The sequence below is a fragment of the Arabidopsis thaliana genome, chromosome 4 (genome assembly GCF_000001735.4).
Source record: "Arabidopsis thaliana chromosome 4, partial sequence".
In the NCBI taxonomy this organism is placed as follows: Eukaryota; Viridiplantae; Streptophyta; class Magnoliopsida; order Brassicales; family Brassicaceae; genus Arabidopsis; species Arabidopsis thaliana.
Window position 1 is genome coordinate 15,685,357 of NC_003075.7, and position 14,358 is coordinate 15,699,714.

The window sequence follows — 14,358 nt, forward strand, 5'->3', positions numbered from 1 at the left end:
TGACCTATAATTATTAACATCTAACATAAACGTGCAAACCAAAAATAAGACAAGGATAAGTACTTCTCAATCAGTGACTCGATATGGCAGTGAAATTTAAAGTATCCTTATCGCACTAGAGTTTCAATCATCCTGCTTTTTTTTCTAAGAAACAAAAAGAAGTAACAAAAAGCTTCCTCTTTTAGCCCTAAAGGCAGAAATGAGAGAATTGTCTAGTGATCTATTTACTTCTTTTCTTGTTGTTCTTGTTGTTATGTAGTAGAAAAAGGTAGAGAGCAAACAAATTCATCAAAATATAACAAAAAGTGAGGAATCCAAAAAAATGTTTCATAGAAGAAACAATCAGCAAATTTGTATCCTCTGTTCCCCCATCCTTTCTCTGCTTACTTCTTCTTCTTACTCTTCTGTTTCTTTGAAGCAAAGATGTTCACAAGATTTGTTTTTTTTTTCCTTTTCAAATAAGACTTAGGAGTGTCCACTGTTTTCCGGATATACCTGAGAATAAAGTAAAATATGTAAAAAGGTGCGAATCAAATAAGATTGATTTCAAGAATGGTTATATATTTTTACCATCTGGGATCTGTCTTCTTTGACACTTAAGGTTCTATGCTTGAGTTCACCTCTGCTTGTAGTAATCTCATCCAGAATCTCTGCATCATAAAACTCGTCTTCACTGTTCTCAACAACACTCAGTGGAATATTATGCGCCTCTCTTAATTCCCCATTGAAGCCGAAGCTGGAGTTTCGTTGTGGTGCACCAACCATCTCTTCATACTCTGAAGAATCTAAAACTTGGAGATGAGATGGATCAAAAAGTCTCTGGAGGATGTATTGTCGTAACGCAATGAGGATGAAGAATGGCAAAGGGAACAATATTCCTCCTACAGGTATCCATGTCACTCCATAGCATATCAGAAAATATAGAAGCTGGAAGAGTGTGAACATAACAATCGACTTGTATGGTACTATCTCCACAAATGATGCATGTAAACCTTCAAGAACCCTGTTCACACACACAAAACAAAGCAAAACATATCAGAAAGTTTATAAACATGTTAAAAGAGGTTGGGATGTATAAGAAGAGAGTTTCAGTACTTGAATCGACGTCCAGGAGTGATGAATAGTAACTGAAGTCTTTCCCAGAATTGATTCCCAGGGAGACTATCAACAGCCATGTAAGTGAAGTAACCCCATAGAACTGAAGTTGGTATCATTCTGAGAACTGGTACCGCTAGTATCAACAATCCAACAAGGACTGATTGCAATAGATTGCTCACTCTCTGCTCGTTAACTCTAACCGGCAAATGGTCTTCGATATGTACCTCTGGATCAAACTTCTTCCCCTTTGTTTCTCCACCTCCATCGTCTGCTTTCATCACTGCTTCTTTCAAGTTTTCTAACTCTTTCACCACTGAAGTAGCCTGAAAAGTTTCAGTATGATAAGATTGATGAGAAATTAACTTCTTGGTAACTAAAAAGAAAGAGAGGGAGTGAATTTATGAGACAGATATGGTTAGATGCCTTAGGGGATGTTTCCATTTCTATAAACACATCTTGCATCCTCCCATAGATCTCTGAGTTACTTGCTTTTTCCCTCATGCATTCTTTTGCTTTCTGGACCATTTTCTTTCTCATTTGCTGCAATTGATACAAAAAACGTTTCAGATTTCAAACAATGTAAAAACTAAGGGAAAAATTATTCGATTTTCTCTAACCTGCTTCTTAAGAACTGCAAGACTCTTTGTGTGCATAGGGGATTGTGGAATGACCCCATTCGAAGGAGGAAGTCCAAGTAGGCCACAGATTAGTGTCTACAACCATTTAGAAATGAATTAGTATTTGATTCATACAAATGCAGCAGCTAAAGAATACAGAAGTCGCAAGCCATCATCATAACCATACCATGATTCCTAAAATAAAGATATCATAGTGATAAGCCGTCGGATTTTTGAGATTGAACTCCTTTTGCTGAGCCATTTGTGCAGATACACAGTGATCAAAGAAGTATAGGCCAGCGATCATGATTGCTGGTATAAATGCAGCAAGGATGTAAAGAGGCGGGACCTTCGCCATATCCTGCAAATTTAGTCCAAAAGCAATGATTGGAGTTTCTCTGTTGTAAAGTGTCACAATCACAAATCATAAGGTAGGTAATAGTAATAGTACCTTGACGACTGTCCAGTGATACAAGGACTCGGATGCCCAAGGAAGTGGCAATTCCAGCCTCCTTGGAACTCCTTCAGGAAGGTTTCTAGGGACTGTGTATGAAAATGCGCTCCACAACACAAGCATGAGGAGAGTTCCATAATCCCCGATAAAACCTCGCATCCACCCTGCAAAAGTGAAGATAGTTAGTATTGTTCAATGAACTTTTCAAGTTTTTATCTAAAAAGCCAAGGCAAATTTTTCACGTACTAAAGCCATATTTCCATGATCTTGCCCTCCTGCTTTTCAGAGCAGTGTAAAGAAGACCGAATGAGAAAATGACTGCAAGCAGACCATTGGTATACCGCCACTGGAACTGATACACTTCCAAACTTGGATCGTCAGATTTTGGGACAAGAAACTCGCCGATAAGTCCCTGCATAAGGAAAACACAAACCTTTTAAGTTTTAAAATGTTTGAAAGACTTTTGTGTGACTATAACCATGTAAATACCCATCACCACCTTAACAGCCTCTTGGATGAAAAGAACAGTTATGAGCATTCCAAAGAGCTCTCCTGCAATTCTTGTAAACCTAGAAATGATGTTGCATGCGTTTAACATAGCAAGAAGCATAAGCAAAACTGCTGTCCAGACACAGACCCTGTTAAACAAAAAAGAGAAAAACAAAGAGTTTCAATGTAAGTGAAAGAGGAATCCGCAAAAACAACAGAAAGGAAAATGAGAAGTTTACATACCATCCAGCCCAAGCTAGGTAGAGTTTCTGACCCAATTCAGGCCTGGATTTGCTGAAGCTGTGAAGATAAGTATACATAATGATAGTGGGTTCTGCAACACCAACTATCAAGAGAGGTTGTCCACCAAAAACTGAATGAATAATTCCACAAAGAGCTGTGGAAGCTAATGATTCCGCTATGCCAAGACTTCGATCTAAAGCAAGAGTTTGATTAAAAAAAAAAAAAACAATCAGACAAGCTCTCTGGAAGCAACTAATATAAGATATTGAGATATACTATCTGTCACCTGTCTCTCTGCTTAACTGCTCGCCGAATGCAATGACAGGTAGTGCAGAGGCAATGAAAATATAGAGAGTTGGAGCCAGTATCCTGAAATCCATTGTTCAATGATAAGTTTGCAAAAAAATTCTGAAAGAAGTTAACGAAAAAAGCATGAACAAAGTATAATACCTAACACCAGAATTGAAGGCAGCAAGCCAGTCTTGTTTGTAACACTTTCTTCTTCCATTGAAATCGTTAATAATCCCACCAAATGGGAATTTAACTCCCTCCATAGCAATACCAATGAAGGCCTCCTGTGTGTGGATCCATGCAATGAAATTAACAACAGAGATGATTATAATGGAAAGGTAGAAGAATCAAAGCCTAAAAACACTTGAGTTTCCATATTAATGTTGTTTAACTATACAAATCGATCAAACAAAGGAGAAAATCCGAAATGAAATCAATGACGTACGTACAGACAGAGACACAGAGGTGCATGCGTAAACCAAAGTCTCAAGGAAGAAAGTAAGATCGCACGCACCTGGAGGAGAAGAAGAAAGCGATGGCCGCCGCCGTAATAGAAAAATCGACCAACGTGAGAGATCCGATTTCCGGTGAGATATATAATCCGGTGGGGAGCGAGGGAGAAGAAACGAAACAAAAAAAAAAAGCAGATAAAATCTGTTATCGTTGAATTTGGGATCTCTCTCTTTCTTTTGTTTTAGTTTTAGAAAGAAAGAGAGAGAGAGAGAGAGTCTATCCCTGAGAGGAGGCAGAGATGAATATTTGGAGAAGGCAACAAAAAAAACGCATGAAAGAGAAAGATTGGGTGAGATATATTCGCCACATCCCGCGAAATATTTGCTCTCTTCGCTAAAAACAATTTTTCAAATTATTATTATTTTTTTCTTTCACAACAACTGATTATACTAAATATTGATTGAGATTTGGGAACATAGACGAATCATTGTTCCACAAATAAATTTATTTTTGAAAATAATTTCTCTCGATTCAACTGTAACTTTAAACTTGGGACACAAGCAAGTAAAAACCCTAAAAGACAGATGAAAAAGGTGAATAATTAAGGTACAACAAGAGCATATCTGTGTGTGTTTATAGCTTAAACGCCAGGAATGGGAAAACGAGATGTGAAGGTTTCCACTCTCTCCTTTAGACTCTTCACTCTCTCTTTCAATGGAAACTCAGGAGATGTCACGAACTTGTTGAAATCTTGAAGCTTTGAACCCGGCGCGGCTTTCTTGGCTTCCATTGTTATCTCCACACCTTCCTTGATGAAGTCAGCCACTACTACAAAGTCTTTCTCTGACAGTCCTCTTGTCGTCATCGCGGGGGATCCTATCCTTATTCCCCCTGGTACCAACGCACTTTTGTCCCCTGTTTCACCATTTCACATACACAACAACACTGTCTCAATTTCACTACTCTAGGGGAATCAAACATATAAATATAGCAATTGATGATTTTGCTATAACAACAATTAAGCATTTCTTTAACAGTTGTGTTCTACAAGTTCTACTTATCGACTTCATTTCTGTTTTGTAAAAGAGTAAGAGGGCTTCTCTCAGAATTGACTTTTCAAATGGGAAGAAGAAGACCGAGAGTAGGAGGACGAACTCACCAGGGACAGAGTTCTTGTTGAGAGTAATAGATGCCATGTCTAAGATTTTCTCAACCCGCGCACCATCCATACCCTAACCACAACAAAAATGTTAGACTGACACCGCATTATCATAAGTGATTTTCTGGTTTAAGAAAAAAGTTGATTTATTCAAGCCATTAATACAGTTTGTAAACTTACCATGGGTCTAAGATCGACGAGAACCAAGTGGTTATCGCTGCCACCAGAAACTAGCTTAAACCCGAGTTCAACCAATCGGTTAGCTAGAGCTCTACAGTTAGACACAACCTAAACAAGCAGCAAAAGATTCTTGTTAGAAGCAAAATTTACAAACTTTATCCGGTGCAGAAGAACTTAATGATCAAGTAAAAGGGTGGGTACTCTTTTCTGGTACGCCTTGAATTCCGGTGATTGTGCGTGTTTCAAGCAGACTGCTAATCCTCCAATTGTGTGGTTATGAGGGCCACCCTTCAAATATACAATTCAGACAACTTTTAATCACGTTGGGAGAAGAATTATCTAAGAGAGCTAAAAATAATGGTGAATATCTCAACCTGCAAACCAGGGAAGACAGCATTGTTCACGGCAGATTCAAGATCAACCCCATTAATTGGATCCTTCCTGAAGAAGATCATGCCACCTCTCGGACCTCTCAAAGACTAGTAAGGTAAAAGTGTGTTACTAACAGATAATCTGGAAACGCTTTTTGTCTAAATACAAATGGAAATCATGTTTCATATTTCGGAACATACATACCTTGTGAGTTGTTGTTGTAACAATATCACAATACTCAAAAGGGTCAGCTACCACAGAAGCAGCCACAAGCCCACTGATATGAGCCATATCCATCATCAGAAAAGCACCAACTGAGTCTGCGATCTTCAGAAATTCATACAAATTGTGAGGAAAATGAAATAACAGATTTATATTTGAAAGCCAAAAGTAGACAGAAACATGAAAGGTGTTTTCAAGGATCAGGTTGTGTTTCTACCTTCCTCATGCGAGGATAGTCAAAATCTCGGCTGTATGCACTAGCTCCTGCGATAATAAGCTTTGGTCTGAAAAGTGTAGCAGTTTTCTCGAGCATATCGTAGTCAACAATGCCTGTTCAAATATTCAGACATCAGGAAATAGCCTCATACAAAAGTAGTTTCAGAGACCCTTCTCATAAGAAATGCATTACCTGTTGATTCATCAAGTCGATAAGGCATGGACTCAAAGTATATTGAAGTTCCAGATACACGCCTTTTAGCGGTCATGAACCCATGCGACAGATGACCACCGTGAGGTAAATCCAAACCCTAATCGTATAAAACAAGCCATTATATTCAATCTATATCAAGCACACAAGTAAAGCGGAGATGAAGAGTGCAAAAGTTCTTTACCATGATCCGATCATGAGGGCTAAGTATCGCAGTGTAGACAGCAAAGTTTGCAGGTGAACCAGATAACGGCTGAACATTAACCCCCCATTTCGTAGAATCTAAGCGGAAGGCTGCCAAAGCCCGGTTCTGGCAAAGCGTCTCCAACTGATCAATGTACTCATTGCCACCATAATATCTGTGAGACATGGACAACAGAAATACTATGAAATCTAGCAGATGAGACAGAAGTGCACCACAAAAACTAATCTTACATACTTCATTACCTTTTACCAGGCAGTCCCTCAGAATACTTGTTGGTAAGGCATGAGCCAACCGCCTCCATAACTGCTCGAGACGTGAAATTCTCAGATGCAATAAGCTCCAAGCTCCTGAATTGTCTATCTTTCTCCTTTGTGATGATGGTTCGGACCTCTGGATCAACTTCACCAAGACCATAGTCCTCAAAAGGGATTTCTTTGCCTAGATATTCAGTCATCAAAAAGTAAAAAGAAATCAAAACCACGCATGAAACAAGTAAAAATATCTTTCACATCATCAACATAATCAAGGAAATGAAACTTAAACTATCTTACTGCTTATCTCGACATTAGGTAGCGAGACTGAAGATGCTCTCATTTCAGAGACCAGGTTTCTTTTCAGAAATGAAGAACGGAAAGGTTTTGAAATATTGAACTTCAACTGCTGAGAAAATTTGGTCACTGGAGGCATAATTGGGGGAAAGACAGATCCTTGAACCCGTCCAGGTTGCTGAAGAGAAGCCATCGAATTACCACCACAACAAGCTTGCATCTTTCTCTCTACTCCTAGACTCAAAAATTCCAAATGTCACATGAACGCAATAAACAGAGAGACCACTAATTTTACTCAGTAGATATCTGAACAAATATTCTCGTCTCAAATATATATATATATATATATATATATATATATATATATATATGTCAAAATTGTAAAAAAATCCTTGTTTTATCGCAAATTTTCCCAAAAGTGAACAACAAACGTGTTGAACTTTATCAGCTCATACCAACCAAACAATACATCAAATTACTAAATATAATAGATACAGCAGAGGGAATTCGCATTCAAAAACGGATTTTGAAAGGAAAATCTTTCGGAAACTAAAAACCCAGAAAGAGACAAGCGAGGAAACGAGAACAGAGTAACACTCACCGGAAAGGTAGAAAATTTGTGAGCTTTGGAGACGAGGTCGCTAAAAAGAAGGAAGACAGAGATTGAATGATACAGTGGAGGAGACGATGAAGTGACTATGTTTAGGGTTTTACGGGATATATCACAACAAAAAAAGCTCCGGGTTCCAGGAACGGGACAGCCACCTAAATATCACACGTGAAACGACGTCGTCTAGTGTGATGATTGGTTTAGGACAAAACGGTTCTGCTTGGTATGCAATTTGTATAGATCGAATTCTTTCATTGGTTTTGTTGGGTACAGCACTACACAGGGTGTGGCCAAAGAGGCAAGACCATTTGTATCAACAACATAATTGCTTGAGATAAATCATAACTTGAGAAAGAAAAAAAAAAGATAAAACATAACTACAGTATATAGAGGAAACAGACTTGATAAAATGACTAGTTCAGTTTTAACAAATCATATACAAACTCTTTGTCTTTGATTATAAGAGAATACAAACATGAAGATGTTCTCCAAAAGGACTTATTCAAAAGTTTTAAACAAATACAAAAAATTGGGGATCCAAAAGTGGTTCTCAGTTTTCACACAAGATTTTCGTCTAGACATTGGAACGATATAACAATGAAGATAATCAAGAAGCCATGTTTTTCCAGATTTGCAAGTAGACCACAACATATACAGACCGGATATATATATATCTATTTCGTTGGCCATGTCGCTTGTGCAGACATAATAATTCCCACAATAACTCCAAACAACCCGAGAGCACTCCCGAATATCTCGATCACAAGAATCTTTACAAAAAGTGTGGAGTTCTGAGCATCGGACAATGCACAACTGCTTCCAATGATTCCTACACATAACCTGCAAGAGAAATGTGGACCTCGGTTGCATATCTGACAATGGAATCCAAAAACCAAAACTGTAAGGAAGGAGAAAAGGGTAGATACAGACCCGCATACAAGGTTGGCGAATCCAACTATAATTCCAGATGCAAAGATTGCATATCCAGCTCTAAGAGACTCAGCATCATACATCTTTGAAGATGGGACACTCTCCAACTTTGTTTGCAGTATGATTGCAACAATAACTCCATATATAGCAACAGCTTCGCAAAAGATGACACTGGGACAGTTTAAAAGAACAAGAAATGCTTCGTCATTGTATACTTTTTGCATCTAATCTTGAGCCTAAAGCTCTGTTAAGTGTTAACAAAGTAGAAAATGTAGAATGCAAACACAACTGTTTCCTACTTAAGCATTCCTAAGTACTAGTGCCTTTACAGCCAAATGCTCTACTCAATATGGTTAAGAAATGGTGTGTGGTAATGACACTGTTGACACTGATGTTGCAGAGCATCTAACTCCAAGCCTGTAGCTCTGTAACAACAAATCAAATTGCATACACAGCTACTCCCTGTTAAGCATTCCTTAAATCTACCCCGTAGACCCATGGGATATAATAGCAATGACTGTGTTGAGTGTTTACTTAAGTGACTCCGGCCCAAGAATGAAGGAGCGGAATAGGAAGGCACCACAAATAACGTAAACACAAACTTTAAATCTATATCCCCTAATTTAACATTTAGCTATCTCGATGGTAGATATATGTTTCTGCTGAAATACGTGGAAAGACAAAAGACACTTCATTATCATTACATCCAGTGCTTGAATCCGCAAAGCCAGAGCCTTCACGATCCAAAGTTACTAGCCCTACCAACCAGATGAGTCCTTGAGAATTCTAAATTTCTACCTCCTGAATCCCAGGTCAACAACTTGTATCATAATGTGACAATCTACTCTTGCAGAGATGTGGCATTGAAATATCCAAATGAATCAAGCTACTCAGCGATGAATTCTCATTGCTATTCAGAACAAGACATGGAATCTACACAGTTCCTTAAAGCCACTAATTGATCAACCAAAGGAACAAAACTAGAATTAAAAAAGCTTGAAACTTTTAACGAACCTGATGAGATTCTTCGAAGTAATACGAGGAGCTTCTATAGCCGCACCGATCAAACTACTTCCCGTAATGTAAATTCCCCTGAATAAGACAAACCAAAAAAAGATGATGAAAAAGGTCAATGCTTTAATCTGCGGGGACGAAGAAGAATAAGATTCGATTTACCAGGCGGCACCGAGGACTGAGACACCGATCGAGATGGCGATTCCGATTGCGGAGAAAGTATACGGCGAGATCCTTACCAGCGCTGCGCCCCACGAGCTCGCATGACCAAGAGCAACCACACCAGACATCCTCTCTCTCTCTCTCTCTCTCTCTCTCTCTCTCTTTTTCTCTCTTTCTCTGTTATTCCGATGGTCGTCTCGTGATGATACGATCTGCTTCTCTCTCTCTCTGTCGGAGAAGAGAAATTATCAGGGCCTGTGATCTGAAGATATTCAGGAATTGCCAATCACGCGCTGCTGAATGCGCGTGAGTACTTTGTGGAAACCAAAACGACAACGTATCTTCGTTAGTTTTGGTCTCGTGACTCGTGCGATCTAAACCAACCACATTCGTCAAAAAAAAAAACTGAAATTTTAGGGCTTGGTGAATTTTTCTTTAATTTGAAGGTTTACGAACGTATGCTAATGATTTGATCAGTGAAAAAGATTTATCGTCTAATTCTAGCTCTTTGATTATTCCGCTTATTTTGCCGACAGATGATAAATAACAATTACAAAGGCCAAAGCATATATATTTGCATGACTGATTTCGTTTCATTTATAAAATTTAAGACGGAAATTAGCCTATTATTATAATTTATTTTTTGAATTTTGGTCCATAAATATTAAGTTTGATTACCTTCAAAAATTTTCTACTCTATAATCAAATACTAATGTAAATCTTAAATTTTGAAAAACACGTGACTTAAATTACACAATATTTCGAGATCATAAAGCCCAAATGATGCATGCTACTGATAAAGATTTTATTAGTCAAAAACATAACATTTCGTCTTGATGTGAAAATCAATTAACCAACGTCAAAGATACATAACAGAATGGATAAGTTTTCTATTACAACATTGTAGTGTATTTTTGGTTATATATATACAAGAAAGTCGTATCTCGGTATGCTATAGTAAATATCAGTGTATTTTCTATTACAACATTCTAGTTAACTCCTTTTCTTTCATTAACCTTTCCCCACTTCTCCCGTCAGTTGCCCCGACCCTGTCGGCAGAAGTTCACGATTGGGCGACACACCTTCAATTAGAAGAACCTTGTAACATGTTATAATTATGGCACCTAGTATTAGAGGCGCCAGCAGCCAATTTGAAGGGGTTATTTCATAGAGTAAAACAAATGACGCCTGAGTAAACCCACCTGCTATATCATATTCTTCCGTGATGCGAAACACGACGATGAAATGTATAAGATATAGGACAAACAAAACGCCATGTAGGAATGTCCTATATATAAATAAAATATTTATGCATTCTATTTTTTTTGCATAATCACAAATAATAATAGTATATAAAAATTATATTAAAACTTTATAGAATATTTTTAATTTTATAAGCATTTTGTAAGCAAAAAAAAAAGAAAAAATAAAAAAATTATATTTTTAATTATAGCTCTAATTAGATTTTTGCCTGCAAAACCATTCATTAAATTCACGTAATCGAGTTTTTCAAACATAGTTGTTTTAATGGATAGCAAAGCCAACTCATTTATTTGATTAATCAAAACAAAGTTTTTTATTTTGTAATCAAAGTTCAAGCACCTTACATTAGAAAGTTTTTAATTTTTAATTTTTCTTTAATTGTTTATTTTGTAATCAAAGTTTTAGAGTTTAAGTATTTTCCAAAAGCTTAACAAACTGCAAGGAAGTGTTACCGCCCCAATAGTTAAGAGAAACACATTGCTCTCGCAGACCGAAGTCCTGATATCTCCAAGTCTTCTTTCGAGATCATCCATTGTTGTTCTACATTTACAAATGAAGCCTTAATTAAAAACCTTAAACAACAAAATTAACCGAATTTCGATAGTATGAAAACTCTAGTTACGAAATAATAACTAGAAACTCAGCATAAAATTAGGGAAAATTAGCTAGCACACAGACCTGAAAGGCCAAGTTTCATTCTTTTTCTTTTTTGTATAAATGAAAACACTTCACGTTGTATAAATGAAAACGGTGGGGAATTTATACTAACAGCTCTGTATACAAGTTATGATGCACCTAGCATAAAACTAAACAAATATACATACATTATAACTTGTACATTGTTAGTACATACATAAAAGCTTTTTACCTTTTTCGTATCTCGTTTTTTCTTTCCTTTCCTAATTATTCTTTCATCTTTCTGGTTATCCTTTTAAGTTGATTTTCCATTTCAATATTCTCATTTTTTACATTAAATAATTTGGTCAAATAAAAATTACAATATGCGCATGCATACGAGGTTGTATGGTAAATTTTTTATTTTATTTTTATAAACCAATTTTTAAAAGATAACTCAAGCACTTTTGTATTACGACATTGTATGGTACTATCACACATATAAACAAGCACATCAAGTGTTCATATAAGCAACCACCTGACTAACTGTTTAAGGATAAATTATCATATTTTCATTTAATTTAAAATGCTATCCTGATCCCCCGCTGAATTAAGAAACTAGAATATACCTTAATCACGTTTTTGGGTGGACCACAAGAAAATAACAAAAGCAAGTTTCTAATTTTCAATTTTGATCTTGATCCTTTACTCTCTGTTTCTCTTCTCTTTTCCTTTCGTTCATTTCTTTTTTTGGTTTGTCAAAGTTTAGTTTTTCTTCTTCTTTTCTTTTTCAACGGCAAAAATTTTCTTCTTCTTTTGTCTTTTAGTTAATTATTTTGATGGTAACTTCTTTTTTTATCTATAGTTAAATTATTGTTATTGGTGATTAAGAATGATTCTTACTTAAAAAATATACGCAATGCCTTGTTTCCAACTTTACATTGCATCATCATGCATAGAGACAAATACTAAAATAGTCTTACTTATTTTTGGTCCCCAATATCAAAATTTGTGCTGCATAGCCTGCATGGGAAGAATTATTGGCATATGAAAATATTGTTGAATCAATGTAACGATAAATAGGATAAACCAAAATATATATATAGTTTTTTTAAATGGATATGAAGGTACGATTCAACGTGAGTGAGAACTGAGAAGAAAAAATAACAAGGATTCGAAATATAAAAGATAACGTTTTTATTGTCAGTCATTCGAAATATAAATTAGAAAACAAAACAGTTATTGGGCCTAAAAAACAAAATAGAAAACAAAACAGTTATTGGGCCCTAAAGGCCTTTTCTTATTCCTTCGTCCCACTTGCTGATGCATCAAATCAATTTTAAGAAAAGAAACAAAAAATGAATACCCATCAAATTTTCTTAATTTTTATTTCATTTACGGGTCTAAATGGTGCACTTGACTTGAAAATGGTTGAGAAAAAGTAACGGAATATTTTTTTTGACAGATCATTTACTAAATTATTCATATCATTTAGTTACAAATATTTTAAAAGTTTCTCAATGTTGTTAATATTATTTTGTTTTTAGTAAATTATGAATACTTTAATATTGTAAATCAAAATTTTCATTAGTTTGCGTGATAATTATATAAAAAATATATTAGTTAACTCTTATTTAAAAATCACCAATTATATAATACATTTGTTTGATAAAACTTTAAACCATATTAACTTGAATTTATATCAAAACCACATTATTTTTTCATGAGAGTTACTGCTAAGATTTTGGATAATTATAAATTTAAGTTTTTAAAAGTAATTGATTAATTTAAGAATATATGTCAACCATATTTTTAGTTACCATTTAGATCCATAAATTTTCAGAATCGAAAGTATTTTGAACATGATGATTGTCAAAGAAAAAAAAAAAAGAGTACAGTATTTTGAACATTAATAATGATTAATACACCTCAATTAGCTTTGTTTTTTGTTTTTTTTTTGTCAAACAAGATTTGTATTCATTCCATCAGATCCCATAAGGGCAAGTTTACAAAGTTCTCAAAGATGAAACAGGTTACAAAGATCTTAAAAAAACATAAGTTAGCAACAAAGAGAGATAACTTGAGAAGATAGACCAATGAGAGTCGGAGACAGAGGCAAACAAGCCACATACCACACACGACTTCAAAGTGTGTCAAAGACACTTCCACGAACACTTCGGGGAAATATGAAATAGTCACTATCAAACCAAGATAAAGTGACGTTGAGAAGAAGTCCTTTGCCTCATGGTTCGGCGACGCGAAACGCATAGAAGTTCCGATGAACGCGAAATATACAATAATGTTCTCTAATTTTTATAATGCCATATTAGATGATCATATTAACTTCCGATTTAATTTCGTAATATTTAGATAAATAGATATTATTATTTTTAAAGTATATTAAGAAGTTAAAATTATCTTTATACAATATTTCTTAAAGAATGTAAAATTTCTAAAAAATTTATCTTAGTGGGACGGAGGGAATATATTGTATGGATATCAAACTGCCATATCACTTTCTAATAACAATGTGAATCACAGAGGTGAAGCGCCATATTACACATTATGTAAGATTATTATCAGTTTACTATGGGCTCATAAAATCATCATCTAAAAAAAAACACTAGATATCTATATATTTTGAATTAAAATAACACAAAGAATGTATGAGGATATATAACGCAATTCATTTAGTAAAAAATATGTTTGAGTTGGAAACGTCTGAAATTTGTTATGAAGTGAATATTTGAGTAACTTTACCACTAATCTACTTTTGTTTATAATCACCTTCGGCTATTTTTTTTTCTTTTCTTTTGTTGTAAAAGAAAATTTTGACAATTAAAATTAAATGAATGTTGGCTCACACAATGCACAATGATATCAAACTCAAAAGTCAAAACACTAAATAGTTTTCAAAATATCCAGGCAATTAATCGGTTGATTCTCTTGTTTCCTTTTTTATGTTTCGACGATTCGTTCCCCAAAATCAAATGGGAAGAAGAGCGA

The 14,358-nt window shown here is 35.4% G+C and overlaps 4 protein-coding genes across 7 annotated transcripts; 1 reads left to right on the forward strand and 3 right to left on the reverse strand.

The window, feature by feature from the left end:
- Positions 1-22: 22 nt before the first annotated feature.
- Positions 23-3,937, reverse strand: AT4G32510 (HCO3- transporter family; the record flags this gene model as incomplete). Of its 2 annotated transcripts, NM_001342154.1 has the most annotated exons (13): positions 23-495; positions 571-1,003; positions 1,096-1,421; positions 1,522-1,638; positions 1,716-1,811; positions 1,903-2,076; positions 2,167-2,333; positions 2,416-2,581; positions 2,669-2,807; positions 2,902-3,094; positions 3,188-3,270; positions 3,352-3,476; positions 3,707-3,937. In NM_001342154.1, the coding sequence occupies 12 exons, from the start codon at positions 3,453-3,455 to the stop codon at positions 466-468; spliced, it is 2,028 nt and encodes a 675-aa protein (NP_001328113.1). The 2 variants fall into 2 exon arrangements, with proteins under 2 accessions (NP_001328113.1, NP_194977.6); NM_119403.6 differs by lacking the exons at positions 23-495; positions 3,707-3,937 and having other exon boundaries at positions 547-1,003; positions 3,352-3,455.
- Positions 3,938-4,079: 142 nt separating this feature from the next.
- SHM3 (serine hydroxymethyltransferase 3) lies at positions 4,080-7,633 on the reverse strand. Of its 2 annotated transcripts, none has more exons than NM_119404.3 (12): positions 7,360-7,633; positions 6,762-6,992; positions 6,453-6,648; positions 6,190-6,364; positions 5,988-6,105; positions 5,796-5,908; positions 5,561-5,683; positions 5,359-5,463; positions 5,186-5,272; positions 4,985-5,092; positions 4,805-4,877; positions 4,080-4,560 (listed from the first exon to the last, which is right to left on the reverse strand). In NM_119404.3, exons 2-12 carry the CDS (start codon positions 6,976-6,978, stop codon positions 4,286-4,288), a joined length of 1,590 nt encoding a protein of 529 aa, NP_567895.1. In that variant the 5' UTR covers positions 6,979-6,992; positions 7,360-7,633; the 3' UTR covers positions 4,080-4,285. The 2 variants fall into 2 exon arrangements, with proteins under 2 accessions (NP_567895.1, NP_001119098.1); NM_001125626.1 differs by having other exon boundaries at positions 4,130-4,560; positions 6,762-6,986; positions 7,360-7,426.
- A 124-nt stretch (positions 7,634-7,757) lies between these two features.
- AT4G32530 (ATPase, F0/V0 complex, subunit C protein) lies at positions 7,758-9,927 on the reverse strand. 2 transcript variants are annotated; one of them, NM_119405.5, is made up of 4 exons: positions 9,475-9,927; positions 9,313-9,390; positions 8,299-8,469; positions 7,758-8,208 (listed from the first exon to the last, which is right to left on the reverse strand). In NM_119405.5, exons 1-4 carry the CDS (start codon positions 9,600-9,602, stop codon positions 8,043-8,045), a joined length of 543 nt encoding a protein of 180 aa, NP_194979.1. In that variant the 5' UTR covers positions 9,603-9,927; the 3' UTR covers positions 7,758-8,042. The 2 variants fall into 2 exon arrangements, with proteins under 2 accessions (NP_194979.1, NP_001119099.1); NM_001125627.1 differs by having other exon boundaries at positions 7,758-8,469; positions 9,475-9,744.
- AT4G32535 (uncharacterized protein) lies at positions 8,608-9,260 on the forward strand (the record flags this gene model as incomplete). Its single annotated transcript, NM_001342155.1, has 3 exons — positions 8,608-8,888; positions 8,948-9,046; positions 9,152-9,260. Exons 1-3 carry the CDS (start codon positions 8,812-8,814, stop codon positions 9,258-9,260), a joined length of 285 nt encoding a protein of 94 aa, NP_001328193.1. The 5' UTR covers positions 8,608-8,811.
- Positions 9,928-14,358: the final 4,431 nt, after the last annotated feature.